The 18,836-nt window shown below is 64.9% G+C and overlaps 1 protein-coding gene and 3 non-coding genes across 5 annotated transcripts in view; all 4 read right to left on the bottom strand.

Annotated features, from left to right (window-relative positions):
• Positions 1–768: 768 nt before the first annotated feature.
• On the bottom strand, positions 769–932 carry LOC142830697 (U1 spliceosomal RNA). The gene has a single exon (XR_012906139.1). It is a non-coding gene; the product is annotated as a U1 spliceosomal RNA (small nuclear RNA).
• A 4,102-nt stretch (positions 933–5,034) lies between these two features.
• On the bottom strand, positions 5,035–5,198 carry LOC142830702 (U1 spliceosomal RNA). The gene has a single exon (XR_012906144.1). It is a non-coding gene; the product is annotated as a U1 spliceosomal RNA (small nuclear RNA).
• A 4,107-nt stretch (positions 5,199–9,305) lies between these two features.
• Positions 9,306–9,469, bottom strand: LOC142830704 (U1 spliceosomal RNA). The gene has a single exon (XR_012906146.1). It is a non-coding gene; the product is annotated as a U1 spliceosomal RNA (small nuclear RNA).
• Positions 9,470–12,493: 3,024 nt separating this feature from the next.
• The window catches only part of BTBD19 (BTB domain containing 19), a 53,976-nt gene continuing 47,633 nt past the window's right edge, over positions 12,494–18,836 (bottom strand). Inside the window, exons 5-8 of one of the 2 annotated variants that reach the window (XM_075935833.2) lie at positions 15,919–15,987; positions 15,221–15,352; positions 14,476–14,601; positions 12,494–13,459 (exon numbers count right to left, since the gene is read on the bottom strand). In XM_075935833.2, the coding sequence (XP_075791948.2) occupies positions 13,337–13,459; positions 14,476–14,601; positions 15,221–15,352; positions 15,919–15,987 (450 nt within the window). In that variant the 3' untranslated portion in view covers positions 12,494–13,336. The remainder of the gene's footprint in view (positions 13,460–14,475; positions 14,602–15,220; positions 15,353–15,918; positions 15,988–18,836) is intronic. The other variant, XM_075935834.2, reaches the window with a different exon arrangement.

Below are 18,836 nucleotides of genomic sequence, written 5' to 3'. Positions count from 1 at the left end.
CTGCCAATGTAGACGCGCTTTTCCCGGAAATAATTATAACGGAAAACTGTTCCGTTTTAAGCATTTCCGGAAAATCATGCCCGTGTAGACGTAGCCGAAAAGTAATTCTTCTTCCGCTCTACAGGGTGAGGATTCGGCCTAGCTGGAGCATTGTGCCCTGTGGGCGGGAAGGGAGGCGGGCTCATACAAATGGGAGACAGGGAATGCAGAAAAATGCAAGAGAAACTGACTGTGCCGGGCGGGCGTAGAAAGCATGAGCCTCTGAGGGAAGATTGGAAGGGAGTCTGCCAGAGGGGAGCTGCTAAGAGCTTTCAGGGCCATAAAAGGCTGCTAGGCAGAGAAGGGAGAACTTCTGGTTCTTCTGAAGCTGGGGGAGAGGAGGGGGGCTCCAGGACGAGAAGCAAGGGGCTGGGGCTGGGGCTGGGGCTGCAGCTGTAGGTGCAGGTGCAGGTGCAGGTGCAGGTGCAGCGAGGGCCGGCCGGCCGTTAGGGGAAACTTCCTGTAAGGCGAGCGAGCGAGCGAGCGAGCAGGGTGGCTGAAGAGGGGCACCAATGGCCTAGGAAAGCGACGCGCTTCCCGGGAGATGACGGAAGAAGCAGAGAAAAGAGCCCACCCCGGGCCTGGCCACGCCGGAGCGCGGAGCAGGCTCCGAGAGCGGAGAAAAAAGAAAGGCGGAAAGCGAGCGAAGTTCGCCGCAGAGCGAGGACACAAGCACCAACCTTCCCTCTCCGTTCGCCCGTCACTCGGTCTATTCTTCACAGAGAGCGCCAGGGGAAAGCGCGAACGCAGTCCCCCACTACCACAAATTATGCAGTCGAGTTTCCCGCATTTGGGGAAATCGCAGGGGTCAGCACACCCGCAGTGCAATGGATGAGCCTCACCCTGGGAAAACCACCTTCGTGATCATGGTATCTCCCCTGCCAGGTAAGTATGAGTTCCACCCGCACAACCACCGCCTGCCCCCCACCGCCCAAACCCTCTCACATCACGGGGGACGCCGCCTCGCGCACCCGCACCGCCGCGCCCCAAACGCTCCCCTACCGCCCGCACCCGCCCCCAAGCCGCCCCCGACACCCACAACCGAGCCCCGCTCGCCCAAGGCGGGCCCCGCTCGCCAGCCCGCTCCCGCTCCCACAAGCCTCCGCTCGCGCCCGCATCTGCATACGTGCTCACGCCGCTCCGCCCCTCCGCCCGGGACACGCCCCCGCCCGCTCTCTCGCGCTCTCTCTCTCTCCCCTCTCCGGCCTGAGCCCCGCTTCGGCGGCGAGGAGCCCGGCGGCGCTGCTGCACCCCGACTCCCGACCCCGCCGGCGCTCTCCCCGGCTGCGGCCCGCACACCCGGCAGGGGCTGGCTCGGGCGGGGGCCGCCACTCGGGAGGCACCGGCTCCGTGCGGCTTCCGCTCTGCCCCCCCCCCCCCCCCATCCCCCGACACGCCGGCCCAGCCGGGCCCGTCGCCCTCCGGAGCCGGGCGCATCCGGAGCACACGGGGGGGCAAGAAGGAAGCGGGGGTGGGGTGGGGTGGGGGGGGGGGGAGAAGGCAGGAGCCCTCCGGGGAGGCACAGGAATCTTCCCCCCTCCCACTAGGAGAAGCATCCGCCCTTTCCGCTCCCCCTCCCGCACACGCGCACACGCCCCACACCTCCAGCCCTCCTGGCTAACCCCGGGCACGTCACCCCACCTCTTCCGGGCCTCCCTTCTCCCTTTGGCAAAATGGGGCTGCTGAGGCTTCCCTCCCTGGCAGCAGGGGCGGATGAGAGTTCTGCGGGGGGGCCTTTGGAGAAAACATAGAAAAAAGGGGTCATCCCACCCCTGTGCCCACTCCTCACGGGCTGTGTGTAGACTGGCCACGTTTTCCGGAAAAACAGCCGCTTTTCCGGAAAAACTTGCCAGCTGCCGTCTACACTGGCCGCTTGAATTTCCGCAAAAGCACTGACTTCCTACTGTAAGAAATCAGAGAGGTGCAACGCTGGGCCGCGCGGTTTTAAAGTCCCGGGCCGTGAGGTCACGCCGCGCATGCGCTCCCTCGGCCCCACGTGGGCCGTGCTGGCCGGCGCCGGGGAATTTCAAGGGCGGGGCTGCGGCGCCCCGTCACAGTCCTCCCTCCCCCCCCAATCTCCTTCTCCTCCTCCAGCAGCCGCCCGCCGGTCCTTCGGCGGACGGCCCACCGGGAAATTCCCGGTATCCCGCCGGGCCAGTCCGCCCCTGGCGCTGGCGCGGGGCCTATTGAAGCAGCCGCCCCGCTCGCCCTGCCCTATATCCGCCGCTGCCTGGCGGGGGCCTTGGGCGGAGAACCACGCTGAAGAGCAGGAAGAGGCTCCCAGGCCGAGGTGCAATTAGCGGAGCTTTGGGAAGCAACAGAGAAACACCATTCAGGTCGCCAGGTGTCAGGGAGGTGCGGCCCCCGCCCTCCCCCATCCGCATCCGCATCCAGATGTGACTCTCGGCCCGCAGGTAGAACGGAAGGCCCGTTCCTTCAGAGGCGTTCAGCGTCGAACGGACTTGATGGCACGGGAAAGAGAAACGCAAAACGCGTAGCCGTGGGATCGGCTTACGCGGCAGGACTGCATTTCGCGGACCGTAGGCCGACCTTCCCGGTCCGGTTGGGCGCGTCTACGCCGCAGCCGCGGCTCGAAATAAGCTACGCCGTTTGAGCCGCGCCAACGGCACTGCTTCTTTCGAAAGAGCTTATTTCGTCTGCACCGTGGAACGTGTTCGTCAGTGTTCTGGGGAAAGGGTGAGGCGGCAAACGCTGCGGACGGTGCAAAAAGGCCGCCTGATACTTTCGTCCGAAGCGGGCAGCGAAGAGCTACGAAGGGAACTCGCAACACTCCGAGGGGCGGGAGGGGACAGGGCGAGCTGGTTGTCGCAGGGTGCTTAAACACCCTGCAATCTGTTTCCCGGCAGCCACGGAGTTGGGGCCTAGGCCGGAGGATGTTGCGAAGGCCGAGATACCGAGGCAGTGCGATGAAATGCCTCTTCCCCCCCTTCCCCCCCACCCCCCTCCGTACTCAAGGAGCTGACTGGGGTGACACCTGAGACATGGAGGATTATTTCAGAAAACTCGCGGCAGGCGGAAGAGATTCCCGAAGAGGGGGAAGGGACAACCTATCGAAAGGGTATATCTGCTGTCTTCAGGAAAGCTGTGGGTACCGTCTCGCGTGACTTGCGCACGAACGCGCTCGCTAGCCAAACGCAAGCCGGGCTGTCTTCGGGAAAGCTGTGGGTACCGTCTCGCGTGACTTGCGCACGAACGCGCTCGCTAGCCAAACGCAAGCCGGGCTGTCTTCGGGAAAGCTGTGGGTACCGTCTCGCGTGACTTGCGCACGAACGCGCTCGCTAGCCAAACGCAAGCCGGACGGACCTACCGTCAGGGGGCTGCTAAAGGGTCAGGGATACCGTTCCCGGGGAATAGTTATCGCCGTAGTGCCCAGCCTCGCCGGAAGGGCGTAACGAGCGGGGGTCCGGCAGGGATGCCTTGCGGGCCCGGTTCCCTTCCTCGGCCATTCGGATGGGCGGCGTAGAGAGTACGCTTATCAAGACTGCGGAGGACCCCGAGCTGGGAGGGGGTTGCAGGTGCCGTGGAGGACGGGATCCTCGCAATTCGAAATGATCTGGACAAAGCGGAGAAATGGTTTGGAGAGACTAGGATGAAGTTCAATGAGGCCGAATGCAAAGTACTCCGCTTACGAACGATCGATCCGTTGCTTGCGCCGGCGTGCACGGTGGCAGAGAGGGAGGGGGGGGGAGAGAGAGAGAGAAAATGGGAAACGGCTGTCTAGGAAGGAACACCGCGGACAAGAATCGGCGCAGCAGGGGAGAGGGCCAGGGAGAGGCTGGCTGTCACAGAGGACCGCGAGGTAAACGGGAGTCGGGAGAGTAAGACGGTTGCCGGAGCAGCGAACGTCGTTCTGGGGCGGGCTAGCGGCGGCAGCAGCGTCGTGCGCAAGACAGGAAGGCTGCGTCTACACTGGCCACTTATTCCGGAAAATCAGCCGCTTTTCCGGAATAACTTGCCAGCTGTCTACACTGGCCCCTTGAATTTCCGGAAAAGCGCTGACGATCTACTGTAAAATCGTCAGTGCTTTTCCGGAAAAACTATGCTGCTCCCGTTCGGGCAAAAGTCCTTTTCCGGAAAACTGTTCCGGAAAAGGGCCAGTGTTGACAGCACAGATTTCTTTTCCGCAAAAAAGCCCCGATCGCGAAAATGACCATCGGGGCTTTTTGGCGGAAAAGCGCGTCTACATTGGCACGGACGCTTTTCCGGAAAAGCATCCTGCCAATGTAGACGCGCTTTTCCCGGAAATAATTATAACGGAAAACTGTTCCGTTTTAAGCATTTCCGGAAAATCATGCCCGTGTAGACGTAGCCGAAAAGTAATTCTTCTTCCGCTCTACAGGGTGAGGATTCGGCCTAGCTGGAGCATTGTGCCCTGTGGGCGGGAAGGGAGGCGGGCTCATACAAATGGGAGACAGGGAATGCAGAAAAATGCAAGAGAAACTGACTGTGCCGGGCGGGCGTAGAAAGCATGAGCCTCTGAGGGAAGATTGGAAGGGAGTCTGCCAGAGGGGAGCTGCTAAGAGCTTTCAGGGCCATAAAAGGCTGCTAGGCAGAGAAGGGAGAACTTCTGGTTCTTCTGAAGCTGGGGGAGAGGAGGGGGGCTCCAGGACGAGAAGCAAGGGGCTGGGGCTGGGGCTGGGGCTGCAGCTGTAGGTGCAGGTGCAGGTGCAGCGAGGGCCGGCCGGCCGTTAGGGGAAACTTCCTGTAAGGCGAGCGAGCGAGCGAGCGAGCGAGCAGGGTGGCTGAAGAGGGGCACCAATGGCCTAGGAAAGCGACGCGCTTCCCGGGAGATGACGGAAGAAGCAGAGAAAAGAGCCCACCCCGGGCCTGGCCACGCCGGAGCGCGGAGCAGGCTCCGAGAGCGGAGAAAAAGAAAGGCGGAAAGCGAGCGAAGTTCGCCGCAGAGCGAGGACACAAGCACCAACCTTCCCTCTCCGTTCGCCCGTCACTCGGTCTATTCTTCACAGAGAGCGCCAGGGGAAAGCGCGAACGCAGTCCCCCACTACCACAAATTATGCAGTCGAGTTTCCCGCATTTGGGGAAATCGCAGGGGTCAGCACACCCGCAGTGCAATGGATGAGCCTCACCCTGGGAAAACCACCTTCGTGATCATGGTATCTCCCCTGCCAGGTAAGTATGAGTTCCACCCGCACAACCACCGCCTGCCCCCCACCGCCCAAACCCTCTCACATCACGGGGGACGCCGCCTCGCGCACCCGCACCGCCGCGCCCCAAACGCTCCCCTACCGCCCGCACCCGCCCCCAAGCCGCCCCCGACACCCACAACCGAGCCCCGCTCGCCCAAGGCGGGCCCCGCTCGCCAGCCCGCTCCCGCTCCCACAAGCCTCCGCTCGCGCCCGCATCTGCATACGTGCTCACGCCGCTCCGCCCCTCCGCCCGGGACACGCCCCCGCCCGCTCTCTCGCGCTCTCTCTCTCTCCCCTCTCCGGCCTGAGCCCCGCTTCGGCGGCGAGGAGCCCGGCGGCGCTGCTGCACCCCGACTCCCGACCCCGCCGGCGCTCTCCCCGGCTGCGGCCCGCACACCCGGCAGGGGCTGGCTCGGGCGGGGGCCGCCACTCGGGAGGCACCGGCTCCGTGCGGCTTCCGCTCTGCCCCCCCCCCCCCCCATCCCCCGACACGCCGGCCCAGCCGGGCCCGTCGCCCTCCGGAGCCGGGCGCATCCGGAGCACACGGGGGGGCAAGAAGGAAGCGGGGGTGGGGTGGGGTGGGGGGGGGGGAGAAGGCAGGAGCCCTCCGGGGAGGCACAGGAATCTTCCCCCCTCCCACTAGGAGAAGCATCCGCCCTTTCCGCTCCCCCTCCCGCACACGCGCACACGCCCCACACCTCCAGCCCTCCTGGCTAACCCCGGGCACGTCACCCCACCTCTTCCGGGCCTCCCTTCTCCCTTTGGCAAAATGGGGCTGCTGAGGCTTCCCTCCCTGGCAGCAGGGGCGGATGAGAGTTCTGCGGGGGGGCCTTTGGAGAAAACATAGAAAAAAGGGGTCATCCCACCCCTGTGCCCACTCCTCACGGGCTGTGTGTAGACTGGCCACGTTTTCCGGAAAAACAGCCGCTTTTCCGGAAAAACTTGCCAGCTGCCGTCTACACTGGCCGCTTGAATTTCCGCAAAAGCACTGACTTCCTACTGTAAGAAATCAGAGAGGTGCAACGCTGGGCCGCGCGGTTTTAAAGTCCCGGGCCGTGAGGTCACGCCGCGCATGCGCTCCCTCGGCCCCACGTGGGCCGTGCTGGCCGGCGCCGGGGAATTTCAAGGGCGGGGCTGCGGCGCCCCGTCACAGTCCTCCCTCCCCCCCCAATCTCCTTCTCCTCCTCCAGCAGCCGCCCGCCGGTCCTTCGGCGGACGGCCCACCGGGAAATTCCCGGTATCCCGCCGGGCCAGTCCGCCCCTGGCGCTGGCGCGGGGCCTATTGAAGCAGCCGCCCCGCTCGCCCTGCCCTATATCCGCCGCTGCCTGGCGGGGGCCTTGGGCGGAGAACCACGCTGAAGAGCAGGAAGAGGCTCCCAGGCCGAGGTGCAATTAGCGGAGCTTTGGGAAGCAACAGAGAAACACCATTCAGGTCGCCAGGTGTCAGGGAGGTGCGGCCCCCGCCCTCCCCCATCCGCATCCGCATCCGCATCCAGATGTGACTCTCGGCCCGCAGGTAGAACGGAAGGCCCGTTCCTTCAGAGGCGTTCAGCGTCGAACGGACTTGATGGCACGGGAAAGAGAAACGCAAAACGCGTAGCCGTGGGATCGGCTTACGTGGCAGGACTGCATTTCGCGGACCGTAGGCCGACCTTCCCGGTCCGGTTGGGCGCGTCTACGCCGCAGCCGCGGCTCGAAATAAGCTACGCCGTTTGAGCCGCGCCAACGGCGCTGCTTCTTTCGAAAGAGCTTATTTCGTCTGCACCGTGGAACGTGTTCGTCAGTGTTCTGGGGAAAGGGTGAGGCGGCAAACGCTGCGGACGGTGCAAAAAGGCCGCCTGATACTTTCGTCCGAAGCGGGCAGCGAAGAGCTACGAAGGGAACTTGCAACACTCCGAGGGGCGGGAGGGGACAGGGCGAGCTGGTTGTCGCAGGGTGCTTAAACACCCTGCAATCTGTTTCCCGGCAGCCACGGAGTTGGGGCCTAGGCCGGAGGATGTTGCGAAGGCCGAGATACCGAGGCAGTGCGATGAAATGCCTCTTCCCCCCCCTTCCCCCCCACCCCCCTCCGTACTCAAGGAGCTGACTGGGGTGACACCTGAGACATGGAGGATTATTTCAGAAAACTCGCGGCAGGCGGAAGAGATTCCCGAAGAGGGGGAAGGGACAACCTATCGAAAGGGTATATCTGCTGTCTTCAGGAAAGCTGTGGGTACCGTCTCGCGTGACTTGCGCACGAACGCGCTCGCTAGCCAAACGCAAGCCGGGCTGTCTTCGGGAAAGCTGTGGGTACCGTCTCGCGTGACTTGCGCACGAACGCGCTCGCTAGCCAAACGCAAGCCGGGCTGTCTTCGGGAAAGCTGTGGGTACCGTCTCGCGTGACTTGCGCACGAACGCGCTCGCTAGCCAAACGCAAGCCGGACGGACCTACCGTCAGGGGGCTGCTAAAGGGTCAGGGATACCGTTCCCGGGGAATAGTTATCGCCGTAGTGCCCAGCCTCGCCGGAAGGGCGTAACGAGCGGGGGTCCGGCAGGGATGCCTTGCGGGCCCGGTTCCCTTCCTCGGCCATTCGGATGGGCGGCGTAGAGAGTACGCTTATCAAGACTGCGGAGGACCCCGAGCTGGGAGGGGGTTGCAGGTGCCGTGGAGGACGGGATCCTCGCAATTCGAAATGATCTGGACAAAGCGGAGAAATGGTTTGGAGAGACTAGGATGAAGTTCAATGAGGCCGAATGCAAAGTACTCTGCTTACGAACGATCGATCCGTTGCTTGCGCCGGCGTGCACGGTGGCAGAGAGGGAGGGGGGGGGAGAGAGAGAGAGAAAATGGGAAACGGCTGTCTAGGAAGGAACACCGCGGACAAGAATCGGCGCAGCAGGGGAGAGGGCCAGGGAGAGGCTGGCTGTCACAGAGGACCGCGAGGTAAACGGGAGTCGGGAGAGTAAGACGGTTGCCGGAGCAGCGAACGTCGTTCTGGGGCGGGCTAGCGGCGGCAGCAGCGTCGTGCGCAAGACAGGAAGGCTGCGTCTACACTGGCCACTTATTCCGGAAAATCAGCCGCTTTTCCGGAATAACTTGCCAGCTGTCTACACTGGCCCCTTGAATTTCCGGAAAAGCGCTGACGATCTACTGTAAAATCGTCAGTGCTTTTCCGGAAAAACTATGCTGCTCCCGTTCGGGCAAAAGTCCTTTTCCGGAAAACTGTTCCGGAAAAGGGCCAGTGTTGACAGCACAGATTTCTTTTCCGCAAAAAAGCCCCGATCGCGAAAATGACCATCGGGGCTTTTTGGCGGAAAAGCGCGTCTACATTGGCACGGACGCTTTTCCGGAAAAGCATCCTGCCAATGTAGACGCGCTTTTCCCGGAAATAATTATAACGGAAAACTGTTCCGTTTTAAGCATTTCCGGAAAATCATGCCCGTGTAGACGTAGCCGAAAAGTAATTCTTCTTCCGCTCTACAGGGTGAGGATTCGGCCTAGCTGGAGCATTGTGCCCTGTGGGCGGGAAGGGAGGCGGGCTCATACAAATGGGAGACAGGGAATGCAGAAAAATGCAAGAGAAACTGACTGTGCCGGGCGGGCGTAGAAAGCATGAGCCTCTGAGGGAAGATTGGAAGGGAGTCTGCCAGAGGGGAGCTGCTAAGAGCTTTCAGGGCCATAAAAGGCTGCTAGGCAGAGAAGGGAGAACTTCTGGTTCTTCTGAAGCTGGGGGAGAGGAGGGGGGCTCCAGGACGAGAAGCAAGGGGCTGGGGCTGGGGCTGGGGCTGCAGCTGTAGGTGCAGGTGCAGGTGCAGCGAGGGCCGGCCGGCCGTTAGGGGAAACTTCCTGTAAGGCGAGCGAGCGAGCGAGCGAGCGAGCAGGGTGGCTGAAGAGGGGCACCAATGGCCTAGGAAAGCGACGCGCTTCCCGGGAGATGACGGAAGAAGCAGAGAAAAGAGCCCACCCCGGGCCTGGCCACGCCGGAGCGCGGAGCAGGCTCCGAGAGCGGAGAAAAAGAAAGGCGGAAAGCGAGCGAAGTTCGCCGCAGAGCGAGGACACAAGCACCAACCTTCCCTCTCCGTTCGCCCGTCACTCGGTCTATTCTTCACAGAGAGCGCCAGGGGAAAGCGCGAACGCAGTCCCCCACTACCACAAATTATGCAGTCGAGTTTCCCGCATTTGGGGAAATCGCAGGGGTCAGCACACCCGCAGTGCAATGGATGAGCCTCACCCTGGGAAAACCACCTTCGTGATCATGGTATCTCCCCTGCCAGGTAAGTATGAGTTCCACCCGCACAACCACCGCCTGCCCCCCACCGCCCAAACCCTCTCACATCACGGGGGACGCCGCCTCGCGCACCCGCACCGCCGCGCCCCAAACGCTCCCCTACCGCCCGCACCCGCCCCCAAGCCGCCCCCGACACCCACAACCGAGCCCCGCTCGCCCAAGGCGGGCCCCGCTCGCCAGCCCGCTCCCGCTCCCACAAGCCTCCGCTCGCGCCCGCATCTGCATACGTGCTCACGCCGCTCCGCCCCTCCGCCCGGGACACGCCCCCGCCCGCTCTCTCGCGCTCTCTCTCTCTCCCCTCTCCGGCCTGAGCCCCGCTTCGGCGGCGAGGAGCCCGGCGGCGCTGCTGCACCCCGTCTCCCGACCCCGCCGGCGCTCTCCCCGGCTGCGGCCCGCACACCCGGCAGGGGCTGGCTCGGGCGGGGGCCGCCACTCGGGAGGCACCGGCTCCGTGCGGCTTCCGCTCTCCCCCCCCCACCCCATCCCCCGACACCCCGGCCCAGCCGGGCCCGTCGCCCTCCGGAGCCGGGCGCATCCGGAGCACACGGGGGGGCAAGAAGGAAGCGGGGGCGGGGTGGGGTGGGGGGGGAGAAGGCAGGAGCCCTCCGGGGAGGCACAGGAATCTTCCCCCCTCCCACTAGGAGAAGCATCCGCCCTTTCCGCTCCCCCTCCCGCACACGCGCACACGCCCCACACCTCCAGCCCTCCTGGCTAACCCCGGGCACGTCACCCCACCTCTTCCGGGCCTCCCTTCTCCCTTTGGCAAAATGGGGCTGCTGAGGCTTCCCTCCCTGGCAGCAGGGGCGGATGAGAGTTCTGCCGGGGGGGCCTTTGGAGAAAACATAGAAAAAAGGGGTCATCCCACCCCTGTGCCCACTCCTCACGGGCTGTGTGTAGACTGGCCACGTTTTCCGGAAAAACAGCCGCTTTTCCGGAAAAACTTGCCAGCTGCCGTCTACACTGGCCGCTTGAATTTCCGCAAAAGCACTGATCTCATGGAAGATTGTCGGTGCTTTTGCGGAAATACTATGCTGCTCCCGTTTGGGTAAAGTCTTTTTCCGAAAGACTTTTGCGCAAAAGGGCCAGTGTAGACAGCAGAGATTTATTTTCCGGTGGGGCGGGGTTTAGCGCGGGGCGTCGGGGGCGAGTGGCCCGGGGCCGAGGGAGTCTCCCGCGCACCTCTGAGCGGCTCCCTGGGTGCCAGGTAGAGTCGCCCCCGGCTCCTCGCTGCACCCCGGGATCCGGATGGGGCGGCTCCCCCTTTGCGTCGGCAGCGTCGCCCAGAGATCGGGGGGGGGGGACACGGGCTCAGGTGCGGGGGGGGCGTGCCTCCCCCCGCCCAGCTCTGTGCCAGCCCCGACCAAGGGGCCACACCGGGCCGGGCGTGTGTGGCCGGCTGCTGGAACCGCACCCTGGACCTGGCCAGGCTGGGCACGAGCTGCCTCCTACCCCCTGCCCCTAGGGTCTCTGGGCTCCAGAGCCACCGGGAGCAAAGCCCTCGGGGTGGGGGCAGGGAACACCGTGTGCCAGCCCCAAGCTCGGATCCGGGGCGGGGGGACCCTCCTGAGCCCCACTCAGCCGTATCAGAGGCACCAGTGAGAGAGGCAGGGCTGTGGGCTGGGAGTGAGGGGCTCTGGCTGAGCTGGGTGATGGGGGGAGCCAAGGGCTGGGCTAGCAGGGGCTGCCTTGTGGGGTGAGGGGCGCCAGCAGTGCCAGCCATAGCAAGGCAGGCAGAGCAGCAGAGGGCGCTGCAGGCTGGGCACAGCTGGGGGGTGCACACAGGGCCCCAGATCTTGCTCTGCAGCTGGTTCAAGCCAAGGAGTCATCTCACCCTGGCCCGGGGCGTGAAGCAGGCTCCTAGGCGGGGGCGGGCTCTCAGGGCACCTGTTCACGCCAGCTGATGCTGAGCCCCTGTGGTCCTGCCTGGTCCAGCTACCTGCGTGAGGGGTCCAGGCAGCCCTGTGGGGCGGGGGGAGGGCGGGTGCTGGGCTCTCTCATTCAGCTGCTGATCACTCAGCTGCACGGGGGGCCCGATCAGGGGAAGATCAAGGGCCCAATCCTGCTCCGGCCCTGCTGACCAGTCCCCTGCGCACACGGAGGGTGAGTGAGTCTCTGAGGCGCAATGTGCTGGAGGACGAGCACCCGAGACCCTGCCTCTGGGGCTGCCACCTCTGGGGTCCCCAAACACCAGGCCTGGGGAGGTGCTGCCGAGCCCACAGGCCTGGCCACTGGCCATGTGCCTGAGGCCCCTGCCTGCTTCCCCCAGCCGGCAGCCTGGCCAGAACGACTCTCCTGTGACCACGTGGGCGGATGGCAGCCCTGCCGCTGTGCCCGGCTCTGGTGCCTTGGGTCTCAGTGCTGCCCAGAGGCCCCCTGCTCCCGTGGCTGTTTGCCGGCCTGGCGATTGGGCGCGTAGCTCACCTCTTTGCACCCCTCTGAGCACGCCCATAGTGCAGGCACGACTGACAGCAGTGCAGGGTGACTGGCACGTGGGCCAGCCCAGTGCGGCTGAGCCAGGGGCCGGATCCCAGCGCTGCCGAGGCCCAGGCCTGCGCCTTCCTCTCCCTGCGTCAGCTGATGAGTCAGTGCATGCCAGAGGGTTTCCCTGAGGGCATCCTGCCAGGCCTCTGCTCCAGGGCCACTTAGCAACCCACACCCCAAACAAACACCAGTTGCAGCCTGCCCCTCCTTACCTGCACTCAGCTGCTGGGCCCTTCCGGTGCCCGGGCCAGAGCAGGGCGAGGTCCCCCCACACCCGGTCATGGAAAGAGCAGGGCGTGGTGCCTCCCCAGGAATGCTCCCCCCACCGGGCACTAGGGACAGGAAAGGCCATCCATGGGTAGCTCCTCACCAGATCCCCCAGTGGCCCCCAGTCCTTCTCTGCAACCCCTGTTAGCACAGCCCTGGGCTCCCCCCACCCCCCAGCTCCACCACGGCCTCTCACTCCCAACCCGCAGCCCCTGCCAGCCCAGCCCTGGGCTCCCCCGCGGAGCTGAAATCAAGGTGCTGACTCGGCAGGGAGATCCATGGAGCTTTATTGCTGCTGCCTGCTCTTCAGGGCAGCCCCACGGAAAGTGGGGGCTGAGTCCCTCCTTCGGTGGCCTGGTGAACAGGTGAGGGGGTGGCGGGGCCCTGGGGCCTGCGGGGTCCAACCTGGGATCATACACATGGTTGGGGGCCACTGCCTTGGAGCAGTCCCTGGGCTGTGGGAGATGCCAACCGGACCTTCCCCAGCCCCACACAAGTTCAGGCTCGGATGTGGGGCAGCTGTGTCAGCCCCCTCGCCCTCCCATCTGGGCCACAGGAAAATCCAGGCCTGTCCCAGTCCACCTCCTGGCCATGGGGTGATCAGCTGAGGGAGTCTCAGCCCATCCATCCGTGACCCAATAGGAGATGATGGGGGAGCTTCCACCCAGCACCGCTCTGCCCCACAAACTCTGCAGTGGCAGCTGGGCGGCCTGACTGGCCTGTATGGCAAACCCTGTACCCAGGGCCGCTGGGGGCAGGGGCTGGCGGTGCCTTGCAGACACGGGTGGAGCAGGCAGAGCCTGGCCTGACGATCAGGCTGTTTTGGGGCACAGCACGGGGCCGCAGGGCATGGGGCTCCCGAGGCTGGCACAATGGGCGCCCCAGGCCAGCCCTCAGCTCTGGCACAACGGGCGCCCCAGGCCAGCCCTCAGCTCTGGCACAACGGGCGCCCCAGGCCAGCCCTCAGCTCTGGCACAACGGGCGCCCCAGGCCAGCCCTCAGTTCTGGCACAACGGGCGCCCCAGGCCAGCGGCGCCCCTCAGCCCAGAGACGAGCGAACAGCCGGTCCCTGCCCCCCGGCCGTGCCCGGAGCCGGAGGCTGGCGGCCCCCCTTCACGCGAGGTAGCTGTGGTGCTCCCGGGGCTGGGTGCCCCTGCGGCGCTGGCACAGTTGGGACGGTGCCCCCCTGCCCTTCCGCAGCACGTGGCACTTCCAGGCCTCAGCGATGCCCTCGACCTGCGGGAGAGACGCCAGGGCCCTGAGCAGGCAGCTCCCAGCCAGGGGGCGATGGGCACAGGGCCTGGCACCAGGGGGGCAGGGCAGGGCTGGGCGGGGACAGGAAGGGAGATACGGCTGGTGCGTAGCACGAGGTCCAGGAGCTGGGTCAGTGCCAGGAACATTCCTGCTTCTCCCTGGCAGCAGCTTCCTGACCCTGGTCCCTCAGCATCTCGCCAGCCGCTCCCCATCTTGGGGGCGCTGTCCAGACCCACCCCAGGTAAGGGGCGGCCCGAGTACCTGCAGCGAGTCCCACAGGGCCGAGCCCTCCCTCCGAAATGGCCGGCCAGGCCTTTCCAAGGGCCTGATCTCAGCCAGAGGTGTATGGACAGACAGCCGGACACAGACACAGCTGAACAGACAGACAGCCAGGAGCGCGTGGGCAGACAGACGGACACAAACATAGCTGAGGACGCATGGGCAGACAGATGGACACAGGCCCAGCGGGGGACACGGGGGCGGACAGATGGACACAGGCCCATTGGGGGGCGCGGGGGCAGAGGGACGGACACGGGCCCAGCGGGGGGCGTGGGGGCAGACGGATGGACACGGGCCCAGCGGGGGGCGCGGGGGCAGACAGACGGACACGGGCCCAGCGGGGGGCGCGGGGGCAGACGGACGGACCCAGACCCAGCAGGGGGGCGCGGGGACAGACAGACGGACACGGGCCCAGCGGGGGGCGCAGGGGCAGACGGACGGACCCAGACCCAGTGGGGGGCGGCGGGGGCAGACAGACGGACACGGGCCCAGCGGGGGGGCGTGGGGGCAGACAGACGGACACGGGCCCAGCTGGGGGGCGCGGGGGCAGACAGACGGACGCGGGCCCAGCGGGGGGTGCGGGGGCAGACAGACGGACGCGGGCCCAGCGGGGGGCGGCGGGGGCAGACAGACGGACCCGGGCCCAGCGGGGGGCGCGGGGGCAGACAGACGGACACAGACCCAGCGGGGGATGCAGGGTTGCAGCCAGCAGCGCTCACCGGGATGAGCGGATCCTTCTGGTTGATGCTCTCCAGGGCTGCGAGCTCGCGGGGCGAAAGCAGGGGCAGGCGGAGCTCGCGCACCGGCAGCGCCGCCACCTCGGCCACGGGGCGCGCCAGCACGGCCTGGAACAGAGCGCGGGGTCAGGCCGTGCTGGGGGGGCACAATGGGATGGGCAGGGCTTGGCATCACTGGGCTTGTGCCCCAGAGACTGCACAGGTGCCCTCACCTCGGACCCCCCGGGGGCGGGGCTGGCACCACCAAGCCTGCCTGCTGGCCGGGCGCGGAGATGCCTGCTGGGGCCACGGGCCGCACGAGCCACGTGGCACAAGGCCTATAAAGGCAGCTGCAGCGTCTCCATCCTGCCTTCGGTCCGGCTCCCTGGCCCCGGTAACCCCGCTACGGCCAAGCTCTGAGCAAAGGGCTGAATGACCCAGCCAGGTCGGGGACGTGTCCAGCCGGCAAACTCCCCAGGGCCGCTAGGAACCCGACGGCGTCCGAGGGGGGTCTCCGGAGGCTCCCAGGGGATACTGACGCACTGGGAGAGGTGTGGGGTCTGTGGATTAGCATCGGGACGCAGGTCCATTCCCAGCTCTGCCAGGCACTCGCTGGGTGACCATCCCTGCCCGCCCCCCGGGCTGGTGGCGACCCCAGCCAGCATCCCTGGGGTGGGGGCTGAGATACCCACAGGAGTCCCTGGCCTGTGTCCACGGTCTGAGCAATGCCCCCCCCCCCGGCACTCACCGAGCTGACGTGGGCCCATTCCCGCACGGCCCGGATGAGGTCCGGCTCGTCGATGGCCAGCCGGTCACTGCGGAGCACGGCCACCAGAGCCGTGGCCGACAGCTCGTGGAAACCCTGCGTCCGCACCACCTCCTGCGTCGCCAGACGGGCTGGGTCAGGCCTGGCACGGGGCAGGCACCGAGCCCTTCCCCATGCTGCCCTGCTATGGACCCTGCTGCCCTGCCCCATCCCGCCACCCCTAGACCCGCCCCATCTCGCCAGACCCTGCCATGCCCCTTCTCACCACCCTGTGCCTCACCCCAGCCTGCTGCACCTCTGCCCTGCCCACCCTCTGGGGACTCATTGACCTTAGGGACAGAAGGGGCCCTGGGACCCCCCAAGTGAAGCTCAGCCCCAGCCCAGCACCGCCTGCGTGCCCTAGAGCCCCTGGCTTCGTGCCCCTGTATCCCCATCCCAGCTACCACTGTGGCCCAGCGCCCGCTGCCCTCCGGACCCCTCCTACTGGCTGCTCAGGGTCCCGGCCCAGGGCCTGTCAGGCTGGGCACTGGGTGATGGGGAGGGGGGGGGTACTGCCAGAGCTCATGGGGGCAGGCCAACGCCCAGCCCCTCTGGGCTCTTAGCTCCCCGGGTTGCGGTGCCCAGCCACACCCAGCCGCCCGTGCCCCTGGCGCTGCTGCCCGGTGCCGGTGTGCACGCACCCGCGTGTGGTCCTCCACAAACGCCAGGCAGTGCTCCTGCAGGTCCGCCTGCCCGAAGGTCACAGCCGCCTGTGGGGGGAGCAGGCAGACAGCTGGAGAGGGGCTGCGGGCTAAGTTTGAGGGCACCAGCGGAACTGGGGGGGCCCCCTGCCCCCTCCCTGGAGAGGCTCGGCTCAGCTCTGCTGGGGGACTGCGGGGCCTGGGCTCTGGGGCACCCCATTGCGCTGCCCGGTGGGGGGCTGCCCTGCCCCAGGGAGTTGCAGGCCAGGGCAGCACAATAGCCGGGGCGGCTTTGCAGGGGTCCCCGCCCCACAGCGCACCCAGCTGGCTGCATGGAGGCCCTGGGCAAGGGTGGGAGGGGCGTAGAGCGAGGCTGCTGCTCTGGGGGGGGGGGCAGAGGGGAGCGCTGCCAGGGCCAGGAATCCCAGCACTGCCGCTGGCATCTCTCTGGGCATCTGAAACGGCAGAGAGCGAGCCGGGGCGGGCGGTTCTCAGCTGGGGCTGGGGCTGGCTCCTGTGGGGCACGGGCCATGTGCACAGACAGCTAAAACACACCCACAGCACACAGCCACACAACACACAGCACTACAGCGCACACAGCACGCAGATCCACACACAGCCCAGAGACAAGCAGACACATGGCACACAGCCACACAACACACAGCACTACAGCGCACACAGCACGCAGCTCCACACACAGCCCAGAGACAAGCAGACACACAGCACACAGCCACACAACACACAGCACTACAGCGCACACAGCACGCAGATCCACACACAGCCCAGAGACAAGCAGACACATGGCACACAGCCACACAACACACAGCACTACAGCGCACACAGCACGCAGATCCACACACAGCCCAGAGACAAGCAGACACACAGCACACAGCCACACAACACACAGCACTACAGCGCACAGAGCACGCAGATCCACACACAGCCCAGAGACAAGCAGACACACAGCACACAGCCACACAACACACAGCACTACAGCGCACACAGCACGCAGATCCACACACAGCCCAGAGACAAGCAGACACACAGCACACAGCCACACAACACACAGCACTACAGCGCACAGAGCACGCAGATCCACACACAGCCCAGAGACAAGCAGACACACAGCACACAGCCACACAACACACAGCACTACAGCGCACACAGCACGCAGAGCCACACACAGCCCAGAGACAAGCAGACACACAGCACACAGCCACACAACACACAGCACTACAGCGCACAGAGCACGCAGATCCACACACAGCCCAGAGACAAGCAGACACACAGCACACAGCCACACAACACACAGCACTACAGCGCACAGAGCACGCAGATCCACACACAGCCCAGAGACAAGCAGACACACAGCACACAGCCACACAACACACAGCACTACAGCGCACACAGCACGCAGATCCACACACAGCCCAGAGACAAGCAGACACACAGCACACAGCCACACAACACACAGCACTACAGCGCACACAGCACGCAGAGCCACACACAGCCCAGAGACAAGCAGACACACAGCACACAGCCACACAACACACAGCACTACAGCGCACAGAGCACGCAGATCCACACACAGCCCAGAGACAAGCAGACACACAGCACACAGCCACACAACACACAGCACTACAGCGCACAGAGCACGCAGATCCACACACAGCCCAGAGACAAGCAGACACACAGCACACAGCCACACAACACACAGCACTACAGCGCACACAGCACGCAGATCCACACACAGCCCAGAGACAAGCAGACACACAGCACACAGCCACACAACACACAGCACTACAGCGCACACAGCACGCAGATCCACACACAGCCCAGAGACAAGCAGACACATGGCACACAGCCACACAACACACAGCACTACAGCGCACACAGCACGCAGATCCACACACAGCCCAGAGACAAGCAGACACACAGCACACAGCCACACAACACACAGCACTACAGCGCACACAGCACGCAGAGCCACACACAGCCCAGAGACAAGCAGACACACAGCACACAGCCACACAACACACAGCACTACAGCGCACACAGCACGCAGATCCACACACAGCCCAGAGACAAGCAGACACACAGCACACAGCCACACAACACACAGCACTACAGCGCACACAGCACGCAGATCCACACACAGCCCAGAGACAAGCAGACACACAGCACACAGCCACACAACACACAGCACTACAGCGCACACAGCACGCAGATCCACACACAGCCCAGAGACAAGCAGACACATGGCACACAGCCACACAACACACAGCACTACAGCGCACACAGCACGCAGATCCACACACAGCCCAGAGACAAGCAGACACACAGCACACAGCCACACAACACACAGCACTACAGCGCACACAGCACGCAGATCCACACACAGCCCAGAGACAAGCAGACACACAGCACACAGCCACACAACACACAGCACCACAGCGCACACAGCACGCAGATCCACACACAGCCCAGAGACAAGCAGACACACAGCACACAGCCACACAACACACAGCACTACAGCGCACACAGCACGCAGATCCACACACAGCCCAGAGACAAGCAGACACATGGCACACAGCCACACAACACACAGCACTACAGCGCACACAGCACGCAGATCCACACACAGCCCAGAGACAAGCAGACACACAGCACACAGCCACACAACACACAGCACCACAGCGCACACAGCACGCAGATCCACACACAGCCCAGAGACAAGCAGACACACAGCACACAGCCACACAACACACAGCACTACAGCGCACACAGCACGCAGATCCACACACAGCCCAGAGACAAGCAGACACACAGCACACAGACACACAGCACGCAGATCCACACACAGTCCAGAGACAAGCAGACACATGGCACACAGACACATAACACACAGATCCACACAC

Source organism: Pelodiscus sinensis, chromosome 9 (genome assembly GCF_052426305.1).
Source record: "Pelodiscus sinensis isolate ZL-2025 chromosome 9, ASM5242630v1, whole genome shotgun sequence".
In the NCBI taxonomy this organism is placed as follows: domain Eukaryota; kingdom Metazoa; phylum Chordata; order Testudines; family Trionychidae; genus Pelodiscus; species Pelodiscus sinensis.
Note: the sequence above shows the minus strand (reverse complement) of the source record. Positions and strands in the feature narration are given on the sequence as shown.